This window comes from Myotis brandtii, unplaced genomic scaffold (assembly GCF_000412655.1).
Source record: "Myotis brandtii unplaced genomic scaffold, ASM41265v1 scaffold385, whole genome shotgun sequence".
Classification (NCBI taxonomy): Eukaryota; Metazoa; Chordata; class Mammalia; order Chiroptera; family Vespertilionidae; genus Myotis; species Myotis brandtii.
Genome location: NW_005364785.1, coordinates 265224 through 285124, shown reverse-complemented (window position 1 = coordinate 285124; position 19901 = coordinate 265224). Strand labels below are relative to the sequence as shown.

At 38.8% G+C, this 19901-nt stretch overlaps 1 protein-coding gene across 10 annotated transcripts in view; it reads right to left on the bottom strand.

Moving 5' to 3' along the window:
• LOC102251520 (chromosome unknown open reading frame, human C11orf74) overlaps positions 1 to 19901 on the bottom strand; it is a 59849-nt gene that overhangs the window by 8504 nt on the left and 31444 nt on the right. For all 10 annotated transcript variants that reach the window (XM_005872644.2, XM_005872643.2, XM_005872645.2 and 7 more), the window contains 3 exons: positions 13180 to 13337; positions 11306 to 11377; positions 8826 to 8892 (listed from right to left, as the gene is read on the bottom strand). In XM_005872644.2, the coding sequence (XP_005872706.1) occupies positions 8826 to 8892; positions 11306 to 11377; positions 13180 to 13337 (297 nt within the window). The remainder of the gene's footprint in view (positions 1 to 8825; positions 8893 to 11305; positions 11378 to 13179; positions 13338 to 19901) is intronic.

Here is a 19901-nt window from a genome sequence, read left to right as displayed (position 1 = left end):
TTAAATAAGCATTTTCATTACATATATTTTTTAAATCTATCAGATTAGCCAAACTCAAGGCCAAGAAATGTCACTGCAATAGCTCCTTAGTATGGCTAGTCAGTTGTAAGTGCACTCAAACATTTTATGCCCAGAGAAGTGCTTTTTTTAAACTCATTAAGGTTGGTGGGAAGATTGACTTTCTAATATATCTATGTATGAGTTCAAAGCCAAACTCAGTGCAACTGCCTAGGACTGGTACAAGCCTGGTTAGGGGCCTGCCAACAACAAAGGCAAGACGAGAAGGTTCGGGCCTCTTAATGTAAAAACCAATGTCTACCAGACCCATTGACCATCAGTGCAAACATCAGTTCAAGTGTAAGATAAAAATCAATTCTGCCTTCAGAGCTATTTAAAATCTGATTGAGAACCGTATGCACCAAGGAGGGCAACTCTGCAATTCCTTTGCTAAACCTCTTCACCTCTAATATTTTGGAGAAGACGTTTTCTTTCATAAAAATTCTACTGCCATGGGAACAACTTCAAAACAAGAAGACTCAGAATCCTCCACACTTTGCTTTGCCATTTGCTTCTTCAGTACAAAAGCAAAATGTACAAATGCGTATCTATTGGTGCCTAACACAGCACCTTACACATAGTATAGTCTCAACAAATACTTAAGGATAGGAAATAAATTTCCTGCATCTCAACTTTTAAACTGAACAGCAAGTATCAAGAGTCTGTGTGCTAATAGGACATTGTGGATGATGTAAAATATGTATAGTTCTTACCCTCAGTAATTAAACTTTGTTACAGGAATAAGATTTTCACACATAAAATCAAGCAGAGAATAATCAAAACAAAATTGAACAACCTTAACTCTAAAGAGGATAGATTCATAAAAGAGTAAAAAGAGTCTGATAAGACAGTTATGAAGAAAGCTACCTTATCTTTTAGCCATTCTATAATCACGGGTGTGTTATTTATATACGCATGTTCTCTCCAGGAGAAAAATGATGGTATTCATTAATGGTGGAGAAGACGTTTTCTTTCATAAAAATTCTACTGCCATGGGAACAACTTCAAAACAAGAAGACTCAGAATCCTCCACACTTTGCTTTGCCATTTGCTTCTTCAGTACAAAAGCAAAATGTACAAATGCGTATCTATTGATACGCAAAAATCACATTAGCTAATGGAATTTGGTATCTCTGTAAAACTATCTAAAACTGAAATGTTTTAAGAAACTTGATCCTATCTTAATTGTTTCTGAAATACTAAAGGCCTTGTTTTCATCTTCACTAAATACCACTCTCTTGGCTGATGTACATGTAGAGTCAAGGCAACTCTCAAAAACAAATTTTGATGCTAGGCAGCAAGACTGAAAACACTTCAATCTCTTCTTTCTCAACTACATAAGAATTTCCAATATTTATGAACTATGTGTTCATGCCATTTGTCTTTCTGTATGTAGTCAATAATCAGCAAGTCAAAAACTATACTCACAGAATCCAATACAACATTATAAAGCAAGCAATCTATCTGACATCTAATAAATTAGGTAAGAATAATATTTAATTGTGTGACATAGTTATTAAATTAACCAATCTGTTCCTTTCTTGTCATGTAGAAATGACAAAAATTTTTTGAAATTTTGGGCATTCTCCAAGACGAAAAAGGATGTAGGTAAATGCTTTAGTAATCCAGGCCTCTTCCACACATAGCTTTCAGCTATGATAGTCTATCTCAGTGGTCCTTATTCTTAAAATTTTTTTGAAAACTCCAAAGAACTTTAGTTTATGTAGGTTATGTCCATGAATATTTATCATATTATAAATTAAAGAGTGAGACTTTTTTCAAATATTTATTTAACTATTTAAAATATCATCATATATTAAAATAAATATTTTAATGAGAAATCTATTTTCCCAAAACAAAGAAAATAGTGAGAAGAGAAGCACTGTTATATAGTTAAAAAAAAATTTTTTTTTGTCTGCCTTAAGCAAAGAAAGCTGGATTCTAAACTTGTTAAGCACTCAAGTTTGGAATATTGTTTCACTTGATGTCAATGAAAATAATCTAGTCTCACACAGATTTATAATTGGAAAAGGGAGGAGTACTTTAATAGTCTTTTTATATAATCATGGACATTCTTCTTTGATACTATACTAGATCTCAAAAAATGGTAAAGTAAAAAAAATAAATTCAACGTGCAGTCTGAAACCATTTTGGTGAATTTTTCATACTGTCATGTTAAAATCTTGGTCAGTTTTACATGTTGAATGGTTCTTTCTCTAATACATGATTTTGTAACATCATAAATTTAGAAAATACTGATTCACTGTTTTATACAGGTCCCTCAAATATAGACATATTTCATTATACAGTATAAAAATCACATTAGCTAACATTACCAATTTTATCAGAAAAGTCTTTAAATATTGGGGAAGTGTCAAGCTCACAGTACTGGATGCACGTCTCCAAAACTCTGTTTTTCACTCAATGCACTGTCAATTTTGTCACTGACAATGAATACTATCAGTTGCATCAGGCAGTGGCTCCTTTGGTTGAGCGTCGTCCCATACACCAAGAGATTGTAGGTTTGATTTCTGGTCAGGGCACTTGCTGGTGTTGTGAGCTGGATCCCCAGTGGGAGGCATGCAAGATACAGCGGATACTGTAGATAGTTCTCTCTCCTCAATGTTTCAATCTCTCTTTTCATCTCCCTTCCTCTCTCTGAAATCAATAAAAACACACTAAAAAAAATACTATCAGTTGTTTGTCTTAAAGAAATAGGCCTACTTTATTCACTTTTTTTTACTTCATTTTTTTGAGAACTATAGTTTGTCATTCTTTCAAGTAAAAATGTTGATCTACATAAAAAAAAGAAAAGAAAAACTGGTTCAAAACACCACTCAATCACACGATTGATTTTCCATGAGACAACCATTGTATTTCAGTATGTAGCATTCAATGTTCAGCATTCAAACAAAAACTACCAGGTATACAAAGACAGTAGATCAAAAGGGGAAATTGATAATATAAATGGACCCATAGGACACCTCAGGTATTAAAATTATAAGACACAAAATTTAAAATAACTGATTAATATGTTTTAAAAAATGCATCACAAAAAATGGAAAATTTCAGCAAAACTAAAGTCTATAAAAATAGATATTCCAGCCCTAACCGGTTTGGCTCAATGGATAGAGCATCGGCCTGTGGACTGAAGAGTCCCGGGTTCGATTCCGGTCAAGGGCATGTACCTTGGTTGCGGGCTCGATCCCCAGTAGGGGGTGTGCAGGAGGCAGCTAATCGATGTTTCTCTCTCATTGATGTTTCTAATTCTCTATCCCTCTCCCTTCTTCTCTGTAAAAAATCAATAAAATATATTTAAAAAAATAGATATTCCATAACTTTTGATAACTTTAACAACTGGAATATTTAGGGATTTATCAGAAAATTAGATCCAGTTCAAGAATGGATTAGTAATCTACAATACAGATGAAAGGGCGAGGGCTACGCCCTCCATCTTGCCCCAGGGTAAGGGCTAGGCCCTCCATCTTGCCCCAGGGTAAGTGCTCCATCTTACCTTGGCCATGTGCTTAGCACCCGGGTTCGATTCCAGTCAAGGGCATGTACCTTGGTTGCGGGCTCGATCCCCAGTAGGGGGTGTGCAGGAGGCAGCTAATCGATGTTTCTCTCTCATTGATGTTTCTAATTCTCTATCCCTCTCCCTTCTTCTCTGTAAAAAATCAATAAAATATATTTAAAAAAATAGATATTCCATATCTTTTGATAACTTTAACAACTGGAATATTTAGGGATTTATCAGCAAATTAGATCCAATTCAAGAATGGATTAGTAATCTATAATACAAATAGTAGAATATACTCCAACTGAAGCAAGAAAGGAAGCAAAAAGGATGGAAATATGGGTTCTTGGGGATCCTGAAATCTGGGCATAACACAGATAGTAGAATATATTCCAACTGAAGCAAGAAATGAAATAAAAAAGGATGGAAATGCTGATAAGAGCCTAAGAGATATAGGGGATATGTAAAAATGTTCAGGCACAGGTAATATTTGAAGAGAGAGCAGCTGAGGATTTCCCAACACTTACAGGAATCTCTGCGAACCCCAAACAAAATAAATGCAAATAAAACAATACCAAGGGATAGTGAAAATCAGCCAAATGAGAGGGAAACAAAACATATTGTCATCAAAAAACCGTATTACCTTCAAAAGAACAATAATCAGACTGATATCTGATTTTTCAACAGTTTTCAGTAATGAAGATAAGAAAAGATTAGCATATCATCTTTAAAGTGCTGAAAGGAAAAAATAACAAACCTAGAATTCTCTACCCAGTAAAAATATGGGAAGATGAAATAATAATAAAATAATACTGGATCAATACAAAATGGGCAAGAAATAAAGAAAACATAACTGGCAGGATAAATATATATGTATAAATGCATGTGTATAAATGATAGGCAGTTCTCAAGAGACATAAAATTCAGAATAAATGAAAGTAGGAGAAGAAAGAAAGAGTAAAAAGTACAAAAGAAGAAAGGTAACTGCTATCCAAGGAGAAGGTGGACAAGTTCAGGGAAGACTTACTTCAAGGATGATATTGGCATTCAACAATGATAATAAATCATATCCTTCTCCCTCCAAGTACAGAAATAAAAAATAAATACAGGAGTCAGAAAGATGGGGAGCAAAATATGAAATATAGAATGGATGGAGCTGAACTTAAAATTGCTGCTTGTTCTGCAGTCACAATGGGCTTCTTATTTTCCCAATTCTGTTCTCTTCTCAGGAATGGACTGAAAGTTTCCTCATGAAATCATGAGGCCTGGGCAGCAGGTTTGCCCTGTGGTTGACATGGCTTTTGAGCTGGACCTTAAAGGATTGTTAAGTTTACACATTTAAAAATTGGAGGGACAAAGATAGAGGAACACTTGGAAGCAAGACTTTTTCCCTCTCTGTGTTTTCAGTCATCTAGGCAATGAAGGAATGATTTTAACAGTACTAAGTATAAAATGAATGAAATGCCTAGACATTAAGTTGGCTGAAACATGCCATCTCCTAGCTCAGTCCCGTTATACATGCTGTGCCTTATGCTGTTCCTATACTCTCCTAACCCTCAGCCTCACTCCACCCCCCTCATCTAGTTAAAGATTACTCATCCTCTAGATCTCAAGATCTCAGAGAGTTTTCTCTGACCCACACACAAATTTAAGTTCCCCTGCCATATGTATGTTCTCATGAGATCTAGAATAATTTATAATTACATATGTGTGATTATCTGGTTAATATTTGATTCTTCCAACAAATTATGAATTTCATGAGAACAGGAACCAGATCAATTCCATCCTGCCTTACATTCCAGGCACCAATCACAGTTGTTAAATATTTGTTGAATAAGAGTCCCAGGTCAATGATAAGCTACATAAAGGTGCTTAAAGTTATAGATAAGGAAAGAATTTAAAAAAAAAAAAAAACAAGAAAGAGATGACTGATACCTTTGTTAGAATTGGGAGCACTGGAGAACTTAAAAATGAAAATCAAATAAGGCTGCCAATCTTTGGGCAGGAATTATTTGCCCATTCTCCTCCAATACAATCAACCACAGAATAAGTATACACACTGACTAAAAGAGTATAAGCCTGAGAAACAGACCTCAATAAGGCTCTTCAGCCCACTGCACTCAGCCAGAGAACAGGCTGGGCGAACTGAAGGAAGAAATAAATAAAGATAGCCAGAAGATTCTCCCTGCTCTAATGGCTCAGCATAGCTAATACCTACTCCAAATAATGATGATTCTGGATAAAAGTCAGGGGTACGCTAGTAATTACCCTGCTGGTTAATTACCTTATCTCAAATTCAAAGGAGGAAAAAGTGGTTAACTTGATTTCAAATACACACAGGGCCCCAAACTCGGTGGCAACTACTAGTGCTCGACACCACTGCAGTGAGCTGGTTCCTCTGAAAAACTGTGTCCGCCTGAGCTGCCAAAGCCAAACACTGGGGAAGCATCATGCACCTGAATCTTAAAGAATATTTACGAAAGCAAATAAGGTGAGCAAATGACATCAATGGTAGAAAAACAATGCGCAGCTCACTTCCTGGTTGCCCTAGGCATATCTGCTGCTTAAACAATAACAACAGACTCTAATCAGTAAGCCTCTCAGCTGCCAAAATTTTACAAGCAACTCGCCTATTTGAAATGTCACATTTCCCATCTGACATAAATGTTTGCCTTCTGCTCACATTCCTGAGGCGTAATACAAAATGGGCCCAAACTACAATTCGCGTTGGCACAAACTATTTAATTTTTTCCTTGTAAGTGACCCAGACTGTGCATTATGAAAATTGTGAAGCCCTGGTGGTCCCTGCTGGTAATTGGAATAGGGCAATGAAGCCAGGGTTGCTTCGCAGCCTAGGTTTTCCACATTATTTTCCATGTGGGAAGGTCTTGACTAGCTCATTCGAGTCCACTGAGACTTGGTTCAGGCCTCAGTGACCTTTTTCATGTAAGTGCAAGACGGACTGTTATCTGATTTCTGGAAAAATCATACTAGTGAGACTTTTTATGCAATTTTTTCAAACTAAAGAAATAGATCTGATTTTTTAAAAAATCATTAAAAACATAACTTGAAAAAATATTTAAGGAAAAACAATATGAAAATAATAAAAAGTGAAAAAGGCTAATTGAAGATATTTCTATAACCAAAATCACATTCGTTGGTTAAGTAGGTTTATGTCAGTATATAGATCTTCTCATTACTCGCAGGAAGCAAGAAATTTAAACCATCGGGAAAAATGCCCAACCAATGTATTTTTGTGCCCTCCTATAAAATTAACTTTATATTGTAAATGTACTAAGTGCAAACTAGAACATTTTGTCTCCAAGTGTCATCCACACACGTGAACTCTGTCCGAATCCCCTGGGGTAGTGGCTGAAAACACAGATCACGAGATGCCACCAAAGACCTTCTGAATTAGACTCTCCCTTGGCACTAGGCCCAGGAATGTTCATTTTTAACAAGCTGGCCCTCCCAAAGTCACCCACAGCCCAAAACCAGTGTGCTTGCTCTACAAACTTGGCTCTTGATAAGTCCATAGCTATCCCTTCTAATGCAATTGGAGTCCCTAAACTGCTCTTATACAGAAATTCAGAGCAACCTAGGGTATCACAGTTAAGAAAACCTTTCCTTGGACTATGTGATTCCATCAGATTTCTGATCTCACTTAAACCAAGTCTGCTGGTTAATAGAATGCTTGAAAAACAAACCCTTCAGTAGAGTATTGTGATGTTCAGAAGCAGAATATAAATGTTAATTGCTTCCAATTACCCTCAACCCAGGCAACCAAAGAAGCCAGAATAGGGCTTACGGAATGTCATCATTCCCAAACCAAGTACACCCAGACATGCTAACTCCTGTCTGGTTATAAAGAAGTCCCCATCCAATAATCGTGACCATAATTCATGATTATGCTTATGACTGCCTAAACACTGTAAGCAACACCAAATCCCATGGAAACTGCCCCTTCCCTAATGTTAGTTCAACATTGACTTTGAAATATTCTTCCATACTAAATTAGGAATGCGAGTTTTCAAAACAAACAATTCTAATTTGGAACATATTTCAAAAGTCCTTTAAGCAAAAAAGGATACCTATGTTTACACAAAAATGCTAACCAGGAAAGGAAAAAGGACTCATCTACATAATCATCAGTGAATTAGCATAAAGCCTCTCTCAGTCCAGCCCATATGGGAAGATGCCCCCAAAAGAAACATTTATGCCCTAACTTGTTTGGCTCAGTGGATAGAGCGTCGGCCTGCGGACTCAAGGGTCCCAGGTTCGATTCCGGTTAAGGGCATGTACCTTGGTTGTGGGCATATCCCCAGTGGAGAGTGTGCAGGAGGCAGCTGATCAATGTTTCTAACTCTCTGTCCCTCCCCTTCCTCTCTGTAAAAAATCAATAAAATATATCTTTAAAAAAAGAAAAGAAACATTTATAATATATCTTCAGTATTCTTAAGTGTTTGGTTTACATATTTAATAAATTTTTATGAAAGCAAAGATTTGGATTTTCTTTTGTTTATGATCAATTCTGATATTTTTTTATTTTTATGATCAATTGATATTCTATGTTTCATTCCAAAATAATCTCAATTTACAACATGGTGCTTCTAAGAAATTGGGTTTGACTTATATGACTTTACTTGAGACAATCATTCAAAAATCAAGCATATAGTATATCAGTGTGGAGAGGGGCAGAGGGAGAGCAGACATCTTTATTTCATTCAAGATGCAAGACTTTACAACAGTGGTTCTCAACCTTTCTAATGCCGTGACCCTTTAATACAGTTCCTCATGTTGTGGTGACCCCCAACCATAAAATTATTTCTGTTACTACTTCAAATTTTGCTACTGTTATGAATCGTAATGTAAATATCTGATATGCAGGATGTATTTTCATTGTTACGAATTGAACATAATTAAAGCATAGTGATTAATCACAAAAACAATATGTAATTATATATGTGTTTTCCGATGGTCTTAGGCGACCCCTGTGAAAGGGTCGTTCGACCCCCAAAGGGGTCGAGACTCACAGGTTGAGAACTGCTGCTTTACAACCTTCAACAGGCTTTGACCTTTCCACTAAAATCTCTGTTACTGAAAAAGAAATTGCAGAACTCCAGTTTTCCCTGTCTCAGGGAAGATGGAGATAGGATTGCCAGGAAAGAAAAAAAAAAAAAAGCTGCCTAAAGTATTACTTGTAGCTTCTAGAAAGAGGCCAGACAGTTTAGAAAGAAAACAGAAGGCATACCCTTGCTCATTTGGGGCTTAATCTCTTCATCCATGTCCAAATCTTCTACTTCTAGGAAATTATCTACCTAGAGAAGGATTAACATTATTTTTATGCATATTAGACTTTTTTTTTTTAAAAAAAAGGCAATTAAGAATCAATGAATCCACTTCCAAAACACTCAAGTGAGCAACTGAACCCAATTTTCTCATTAACTTGAGTCCCAGCTAAAGGTCTGTGTTCACACAGCTTTCCCAGAGACATCTGAAAGAAGCAGTAAATTTGGAAGTTGGCCTGGATTTTGCAGGCACCATAGTAAGATCTTTATACTGAAAGGGAAAAGAACCATCTGGGGAGTTCTTGAAAAGGGACTTCATTCCAGATTCTATCCCAGAATATATTCCATAGCCAAGACAGTCCAAAACAGTGTTGTGCACGGGTGGGGCCCCTCTCGGTGGCCTGCGGGGATTGGGCCGAAACCCGAAGTCCAATGCCGCCTGCAGCTCCTACCTGCTGCTCCCGCTCATCCCGGTCCCACTGCACCTGCCGGCTTGCGCCCATCAGTCTTGATCAGGAGAGGATCACCAGCCGTGAGCCCTGCGGCTGGCGCCCTCCGAAGGCAGTGGCCTGCGGGTTCGGGCTGAAACTGGCTCTCTGACATCCCCTGAGTCCTGGATTGCAAGAGGGCACAGGCCAGGCCGAGGGACCCCACTGGTACACGATTGGTGGAGAGGGACTGCAAGAGGGCTGCAGGGCGAGTCTTGCTCAGTCCCGATCAGCTGGACTCCAGCAGCAAACTAACTACCAGTTGGAGCGCCTGACCCCTGGTGGTCAGTGCACGTCATAGCGACTGGTCGACCAGTCCAACAGTCACTAACCTTTCAGACCTCACAGACCACCAGTAGTCCAGAGACCATCGGTTGGCGACTGCCGCTTCAAAGGTTTCCTTAAACCAGTGGTCACCAGCCTTTCGGACCTCACGGACCACCAGTGGTCTGCGGACCACCAGCTGGCGACTGCTGTACTAGTCGACTGTCTGCTCCCTGGTGGTCAGTGCACATCATGGCGAGTGGTTGAGTGGCCTTAGCATATCATTACCATATTACGTTTTGATTGGTTGAACAGTCGCCCTGGTCACCAGACAACCAGATACTTAGCATATTAGGCTTTTATTGTATAGGATTATTACTGCTGCTATTGTTTTATTGCTTTTGCTTCTCAAGCAAATGATGGTGGTGGGTCTGGCTATTATCATAACAGCACATTTTTCACCGGAAAGAACCAGAAAGTAAAAAAAAAAGAAAAAAAGAAAGAAAGCAGGAGAGAAGGGTTCATTCAAAACAAAATCATCCTGCCCTAGCTGATTTGGCTCTGTGGATAGAGCGTCGGCCTGTGGACTGAAGGATCCTGGGTTCAATTCCGGTCAAGGGCACATACTGCAGTGGCAGGCTCCTGGGCCTTGGTCAGGGGCATGTGGGAGGCAACCAATAGATGTGTCTCTCTCACGCTGGTGTTTCTCTCTCTGTCTTTCTTCCACTCTCTCTAAAAATCAATGGAAAAAATATCCTCGGATGAGGATTTAAAAATAAAATAAAATATAAATATCGTTATAAAAAAAAATCATCCTGCCCAGGTAAATCACAAGCAAGGTGAGCAGGGCAAAAAAATCAAGTGTTCTCTCTTTCAAGCAAATAAAACTGAAAATTACTTCAAAGGTAAAAAAAGCAGAGCAAATGACCTTTACAGACACAATAGCGACATTTCAATGAAAAACTATTCCATGAGGAGTAACTGCTTTCCACTGCAAGCTGACAATGAGACATTTTAGATTAACAAAATGGTAACATTTCAGACACCAAACTAATTCATCTCAGGTGAATATCAAAGAGTGTAAATAAGAAAATGATTTCACCACTGGCTCCAAGGAGACCTAGAGTAAAGGCATAATGTCAAAACACCTTTTATGCTTATGACCTGAAATATGTGCATAACAAAATACCTTCAAATTGCAAATTTAGAACTCATAATTAGAATTCAAAAGATAGCCTGGGCCTGTCTTCTTTCAGCTCTATTTGTCAGACCATGGCTCTTACATAGGAATTTAAAAGGGTAGCTTCCAGGGCTTGTAAGTACAAAACTGCAGTTATTTCCTGGCATCCAAGTGACAGGAAAAATTTATCTTCCATATGCCAGTTTCAGTACGAAAATGGAAGAATCTGTTAAATCCCATTTCTCTTAATGGTATATGCTAAAGGGGACTAGAGCCACATTTCCCTATCGAAGCACCCCTTCCATTTATTAAGCTTTGGGGGAAAAGATCTGGAACCTAGACAACCATGCATAGTGTAACGTTCTCAAAAATAATTTTTTTTAAAGTATAAGGGCAAAATCTGCTGAATTCCCCAACTTGTATGAGACAGCAAATGAGTCCTGTGGGTTTTTCTGCTTTTATAGTTTTTGGGGGGTTTTGCCATGGAAACAAAAATTAAATCATGCCTTACCTTCACCTTTCCTGCCCAATTTGGATCACCTTGAAAGGAAATGCCAACTTGTTGGCCTTCATCCAGCACTATCTGAAAAATACAAGGAAGACATATTGATGGGAAAATGGAACAACTGAAAATAAAGGCGCTGATCCTGTAGCCCTTCAGACAATAAAACTTTCCTTCCAGCTTTTGTTAATTAGCTATGCATGATGGAAACCATCCCATCCGGTGAACCCTTGAAGGGCAAACTGGAAAATGCTAATACAACTTTTTCAAGTTATTAGAAAACAATGCCATTGAACAATCCTTTGTGTCCAACATGCTGGTCAAAGATTCAATAGATGATATCATTCCAGTGGCTAAAGATTGCCAGTAGATGGTGAATTCACTGGGGGACAAAGTGTCTGTCCCACAATTATCTCTCTCTATATATATATAGCCTCTGCTATATATAAGCACATTTCTAATGCAGAGATTTTTGTTCCCTTGGATAAAATCATAAATACAATTCTGTCCACAATATCACAGGGAAGATGTGATAAAGCAAAAACTCAAATGGCTTAAAAAGTAGAACATTTTTTGCTGGAGGCAAAGACCAAAAAGTAGTTAACATGTAAATGCGAGAGGTCGGTCAGAAGGCTGATGGACCTTGGGCTTTAGCAAGGGCTAAAAACTATGCACCGATTGTTCTGTGGAGACAATGGTGGCTGAAGGCAATCTCTTAATCTGATAATCTTTTACTGTTTACCAAACCTTACCTTTGATATGTCTGTTTGGTTTGCTAAAAGACAAATGTATATTCTAGTAAATAAAAGGCCTTGGGTCCGGACATTCAGAGAGCTTCGCCACTAGAGTGAAGCCTCCGCCTGGTTCCCCATGCCTTCTAAATTTATATTTCTTGTCTAGTGTATCCATTTATGCATGGCCCCTTCTCCGGATTCTGAATCCTTGCTACAAAAGGCTGCAGCAATTTTCCATGACTATATCTACTGCCTTGTCTTGATTTATAAGCAAAACCTGGACAACCTACAAAAATGTGTTTTGTAGTTTATCTAAGAAAATATTGCTGTTATTTTTAATGAAGAAAATCAATCTTTATAGTTTATTTCAACCTAAATAAAATACGCATTTGGTTTTAAAAAATAATAACTTTCACTTAGATTCCTTGATATTACCACAGCTAAGGATAATATGACTACAGTATATTAAGTCTTGAAGGTTTGGGAGAGAGCATATAATATTCATTGACCAAATCCTGGAAAAAAACAAAGATAACAGCTTCTACTTTAAGCTCGAAAGAGGTGAATTCAGAACAGGTAGAAGAAACTCCCATTTTTATACAGAGAATTTAAAAAGGAATTCTTTGGTTCCACATAGAGGACAAGTTAAAATGTATTTCAAGAAGAACTTGTAGATGACAAATTCTTAAGAGGTTTTTCTTTTTGTTTTGTTTTGTTTTTTATCCTCACCTGAGGATATGTTTACTGGTTTTAGAGGTGGGGGAAGGGGCAGAGAGAGAGAAACAGCGGTTGAAATGTAGGTTAGTTGCTTCCCATACACGCCCCGACCGGGATTGAACCCAGAGCAGAAATCGACCCACAAACTTTCAGTGTATGGGATGATGCTCCAACCAACCGAGCACACCAGCCAGGCTGTTAAGAGGTTTTTTTAACAAGAATTGGGGATAACCAAGTTATCATCATAAACACTGGCTGTTAAAATCATACAATGTAATAATGATTTTCAATAAAGTGTCCCAATGACACTCCTTCTAGAATTTGGAGTCTGAGTGATTGGTCTAATAACTGTCCAGTGTCTCTGATGTTCTTCCAGATATTTTTTAAATTAATCAAGAACGTCTGTTCTCAGACTGTTTCTAAAAGTATTACCTGTTCCTCTCCTGAAGACTGTGATGAAGTATGAAAAAAGATGGCTTTACTCCTAAGGCGGTGATCATTTGGTTCATTTTCATGAGTAAGTTGTACTGAAATAAATATGTCTTCTGAAGATCTGGTTCCAAATAAGCCTCTTTGGGTCACTTTATCCTCTGAAATAATAAGTGACAAAATATTGGAAAACATCCACCACACCCAGTCTAGTTCATTTCCGGTTGAGAATCTTCCTTCCAAACAAAACAAAACAAAAAAATAGTTTTCAAAGAAATCTATAAATGCAAAAAAGATAACACTATTTCATTTACTACACAAAAATATGTTACGTGCTTACTACCTACCCAGCATTGTTCTCAGTCACTGTTAAAAGGTTGATAAAGTATAGTACTTCCAAGTCTCCTTGGCATTACCTACCTCATTTTTTTTTTCCTAAATTTGAGGGGGATTTTTTTCTTATATGAAAGCAATATATGGAGGATTTGAGAACATTTGTAAGATAAAACATAAAAATTTGAAAAGTACTCCTAGTAAGACAGAAAAGCTGCAACAACATTTTTTCAGTGGTATTTTTCTCATATTTTTACCTATGCATTTTGTTCGAGGTAACACAGCTGGTAAACAGCAGAGTGGGGATTTGAATCCAGACCTTCTGACTAAGAACCCATGCTCCTAACCACTGTCTATGCCACTTAGAATCATACCACAAAGGAAGGGAATGAGTCCTTAGAAAATAGAAGAATGACATGAGAAAATAAAAAAAATTCCAAAAAGAAGACAAAGAAGAAAAGTTTACAATAGTACAAAAAGAACCAAAGGTGCATGGTACATTCCAAAATAGAACTCATTTGCTGCAACCGCAATAACAAATACAGGACTCCACATCAGTGATCACTAGACAAGTGATAAAAGAGTCAAAAGAGACCAAGATGCTGTGAGGGTGGTAGAGTAAGGTTTCATCCCCTTACAATACTCTACCATGAGACACAGGGACTGTTTCTTCTGTGAGCTCCTTAGGCAGGTATGTAACTGCAGAGGTTATGAGAGAGCCTAACCCAGTGAAGTGGCCATGCTTGCTCTTGAGCTGTTAGTTGCATGGCATGAAAATAGGTGAGATTCTCGTTGTTCTAATGATCATAGCCTGGTGCTAGTCCAGTCAGGATCCTTTGTTTGCTTCTGAATACCCATCACTAGTAGAATTAAAACCTATAGGGATGCCTAAAGGACATTAATTCTGAGATACTGTTGGGGAGCAAAGGTAAGATAACCTGGTGTATAATTATTAACTCAATCAGCCAGAGAGGCAAAACACAAATATTGATTGAATTTAGCGCTTTCTCTGTAAAAGGGTCATATGAGTAAATGACACACGCTCAGGCCAGCTCTCCCTACTGCCTCCTGCACCAACATCCATGGCTCCTAACAAGCTACTCCTGGGAAGGTGACCCCTGCCCTTGGCCTCAACATCCCATCAGCAACTCTGATGTGAAGCACTAGCTTGGGCTGCTGGGGTACAGGGGCTGGGGGCGCTGAGTGAGTAGGGTAATGGGAGAGTTGCTCAGAATATTGCTGCAGTAACCAGCACTGTGAAAGATCGGGTAAGTGAGGAAGGAATAGCCTTAGGATTTATCCCCCTGAGGTCTTCCTCTTTTATAGCCACAAAGATGTCCTAAATCAGTCCTAGGGCAAAGATAAGCAGTGTAGTAGCATGGTAGAGCAAGATAGTCCTAAAAATGCTTGGAAACAGGAGAAGTTCTCTGAGAAATGAAAGGCTTCCTCAAAGTTAGACTCAGGGCTTCCTGTGGCCACCTGCCATTCTTCAGTGCACTGTTCTAATACGAGGTGGAATTACTTCAGTTCTCCCTGCTTATCCTTTAAGGCTTGAACAGACTAAATCTAGTATTTACTAAGAAAATACTGTGTACCCAGCACACTATTGTAACAGTCTATTGACTTAAATGCTTGGAAGGCATTTAGTGAACAGATATTCCATAAGGACACGTTCTATTTGTTCTCATATCACACAAGGTACTGCCATTTCCAATAAAATAACCAGGGTATTTGACAGATGAAACTCCTTTGAAAGAAAGAGCAAAATATAATGAAGTCCCCACTTCTGATGCTGATGTTGAAATGCTGGTGGGGACTCAGATCTAATAAAATTTCTTGTTCACGCTTTTAAAATTTCTTCATTTTGGAAACATAAAACTTTCATTTTTAAAATATTATGTGGGCAAAAGAAGGGTGCTGTAATAAATTACAAATTCCTAACTGGGCAGATCATGGTGGGTAGTCATGCCCATGCCTACAACTTCTTCAGAAAGGTGTGTAAGCCAGCCCTGCCCATTGTTCTTATGCATCTAGATCAACACACCTTTGAAATGCCAGAAGTAATACCCCTTGAAGACATAACCACTCTCAACAGAGCACAGAATCTTAACTCTCCTGGGATCCTTTCCCTGCCTTGCTTTCTCCCACCTTCACTTAATCTTCCTTAAGTTCCCTCAATAGCAAGTGCATACAAGAAATTGCAAACTGCTATTCTCCTATTCTCCTGAGCATTTGAGATCTTGCTTCCTGGCAACAGTAAGTTTGGCTCAAATAAATTCTTAGAAAAATTCTCTACAGGTTTGGATGTTCTTAGGTCAGCAAGAAGAAGATTCAGGAAATAACTTGTTCTCTCTCCAATTGCTCCTACAGTTTAAGGCTCCTTCCTACTCCTCACATGAATACATACTATATCACTCCAAAGACCCAGAAGTGATTCTTCCAAGGCTTTTATCACTTTCATAAAAAAACAACAAATAATAAATCTCTTGGCAGAATGAGGTAGGAAAGAAGTTCTTTTTCAGTATGATAATGTCAAAATGAATCCAAAGGGGCCTAAACCTGATGAGAGACACTGCTTCCCAGAGTTGTCCTGGTGGCCTGGTGACAGTCCACATGAGCCACCCAAGTGTTTGTTTTTCATCAGTCCTTTTTTCAGTATTTCAACTTGTCCCTAATATTTCTTGCTTTGAATTAAGTGTCAGACATAATAAATAAATAAAAATCTAACAGCAATATTTCAGAGAACAAGTAGGTTGTTCAGACCTGAAAGAGTATCTCTTTGGCATTTGTTTTTACAAAAAAAAATATATTTTTATTGATATCAGAGAGGAAGGGAGGAGAGAGAGATAAAAACATCAATGATGACAGAATCATTGATCCACTGCCTCCTGCAGGCCCCACACTGGGGATCAAGCCCGCAGTCCAGGCATGTGCCTGACCTGGAATCAAACTGTGACCTCCTGGTTCTTAGGTTGGTGCTCAACCACTGAGCCACGAAGGCTGGGCTACGTTCATAAAACCCAGGCATGTGCCCTGATCAGGAATCGAACCATGGCCTCCTGTCATAGGTTGATGTTCAACCATTGATGTTCAACCACTGAGCCACACCAGCCAGGCTCTTTGGGCATTTCTGAGTAAAAACTTCAATACAAGTGAAACAAAGGTTTCTTAAAGGTTTTATTATTCTGAAGCAATGGAATTTAAAAAAATTTTTATTACATACCGAGCATGCAAACTTCCAACAGATCTGCCTTACTAGGCCACACGAGCTGTACCTACAATGTCTAATTTCAGGCCAAAGCAAAAGGTTCCACTCCTTGAAAAGATTGAAACTACTGATGCCTTGATAAATTACTACTAATCATGCATTGATTATATGGCTTCCAGATGAAAGTGATCACTTTCAGAGAAGTCTATTTTGAAAGAAACTCTGTAAAAACTCAGATTCATCCATACAAGAGCCAAACCAGTGTCCACACGCTGAGAAGCGTCGCCACCCTGGCAGGAGAGTTTTCACAGATCTACACCAACCTCATCAGAATTCACGGCCAGGTCCTGTCAGCACCGCTGAGGCTCTGTTCTTCTGCACCATGGTCAAGAGCAATATAAATCAAGAGCAGGTTCTCGGCTGCAAACAGATACTGAGTATGTTGCTAGAAGGAACGAAAAATTCATGGGGGATATTTCTGTGCAACTCTGAGCAGTTGCAAAAGGCCTTCTGCAAAGAGAATAGGGGATAAGCAATCATGCTTATAACAAGGTTGGGTACTTTGAAAGCCATGGGGTGATTTTCACATTATACTCCTAGCCTAGAGCAATGTTTCTCTGGACAATAATATCTGCTCCTCATTTGTCCAGCCAAACTACTTCGCTCAACTGCTTCCTGATCACATGCTACGTGGTATCTGGCCTCCCCTGGAGTGACAGTCGTTAGGATTAAATAAGCAATTTAAAAACCAATCAATCATAAATCAGAATGAATCCAAAGAAGCTAAATTCAGCAGACCGATGTTTTGTCTAAATTCCCTCTGCAGTGCTCTGAATTCCACCTGTTTTATGTTCTGCATTGAAAGGGCACAGGGAGGAGAGGATTACTTCAGCCTGGCTAGTGGGGAGTAATCGAGCTTTCCCTGAGGCCGGATGATAATTGACTCATTATTCACAGGCATAGCTCTCAAGCTGCAAATGCACAACCCAGGCCGGAAAAAACTGTGTCAAAAGCCCAAGGTGAGGGACACAATGGCAGGAAGTTGAAATTTTTCAATGTCCAGTGCTAGGCACTTACAGAGAGAAAAATGTTTAGAGTGTCAAGTTGCTGAAAGTTTCTTTCCAGGAAGAAAATCTGAGTGGCCATTGAGTTAGGCAACTCATTCGATCCAAAAGTTATATTCTGGGCCTCAACCACGTGCAAGGTGCCAAAGATGGGTAAGAACCAATCCTGTCCTCACAGAATTTAAAAACTAGGAAGTTCAGCCAGGTATGCAAACCACCAAAACAGAACACAACTATGGCAGATGATACAAGGGAGGGGCAATGGTAAAGAATGGTGAAAGCTCGCCATCGGTTTGGGAATCACGGAAGGCTTTACACAGGCATGGGGCGTCTGAACTGGGCTTTGCAACAAACTACAGTTTCAACAGGTGGACACTGCGAGGAGTTCTCCTACAAAGGGAGCAAAGCCGCGAGGTGGGAAAGCACAGAGCCTGAGAAGAGTCACCAAGTACTCCAGGGAGATGGGAGTAACACTTGGTGACACATGGGAGGGGTGATATTTGACGGGCACAGCGAAAACTCTGTACTTGACCCAGGCCTTTGGGAGTCACAGCGCTGTGCTCTCAGAGGAAGTGGATAGAATAGAGCAGAGTGGTTCAAATACGGGAGGTAGAAAGTACAGAGCAGTTGTAGTCATCAGGGTGAGGGGTAAAGGGTGCCTCAGCAATGGGTTTAAAATTTTGAAAAACTCACCAAGGGAATCCTGTGTTTCGGAAACAGAAATGAAGACATTATCACCAAGTGCTTATGTTCCCTCCCTCTAGATATCTCAGAATGTTAACATTATCTTTCCACTGCAATCTGTACTAGTCTTCTAGTTTAATTCAGCATGACTTAAGTAACATCTTGTTTTCTTAACAAATTCTGTGATGGTGGAAGTAGATAATACAGTACGCTTGCAGCTTGTCAAACAGGTTACAGATTGGTGCAAAGAGGCCACACGTATCACCCCACAAGGTAAGCTCCTTCCCAACTGATCTAGTCAAGGCCACAGAAGGGAGGTGGCCCAAGGGGGGCAGATGCAGCATCTTTCAGCACAGCTTCCCGTAGCTCCCAGAACCCCTACCAGAGTGACAGCTGCTGGTGACACTGTCTACCAGTGGCTCTCAACCTTCCTAATGCCTCGACCCTTTAATACAGTTCCTCATGTTGTGGTGACCCCCAATTTCATTGTTACAAATTGAACATAATTAAAGCATAGTGATTAATCACAAAAACAATATGTAATTATATATATATTTTCCGGTGGTCTTAGGCGACCCCTGTGAAAGGGTCGTGACCCACAGGTTGAGAACCGCTGAATAAACTGAAATCTTGCTGCATCCAAATAGTCCATTTCTTTTTGTATGGCAGTTCTTACCTACTTAACACTTTCAAATCTATGCACAAATGACTTATTTTCTTAATAGGAAATATGTACAACAAACAGGACCCTCCTATTTCTTGAGCCAAATCCAGAGTCACAAGGTCATGTGAAGAACGCAAGGTCAGGACCTAAGTATCCATGAACAGCATCTCTGCCACTCCACAGCTTTACTGACCTGTAATTTACAAAATGCACTTGTCTTAAGAGTACAAGTCTATGATTTTTAGTAAATACACAGAGTTGTGCAACCATCATCATAATTAAATTTTTAGATCATTTCCATTCTCCCAAAAAGGTCCCTGGTGCTCATTTGCATTTACTCTCCATTCCTACCTCCAACCACAAGCAAAACCACCGAACTACTTTTTACAGCTATATGTTTCCCTTCTCTAGACATTCCATATAAATGGAATCATACAATATGTGGTCCTTTGTACCTGATTTCTTTACTTATAGTATAATCCCACTTTTATAAAATAAATTTGCTAACTATATAAATGAAACTTTAGTTGAACCCTTACTGTAATTCAGATACTGCTAATATAAATAAACATATATGTAATGTGTATGTGTGTGTTTATATATATAATCATTTAATCCTAGTAACAAGTCTATGAGGTTGAGGTATTATATCCATCTTTCAGATGATAATTGTGAAGCTGAGAGATTTTAAAGACCACCTAGTTGGGAAGTAGCAGAGATTAGACTAAAATCCTGGTTGTCACCAATTCCCATGTTCTTAACTAATAACTAT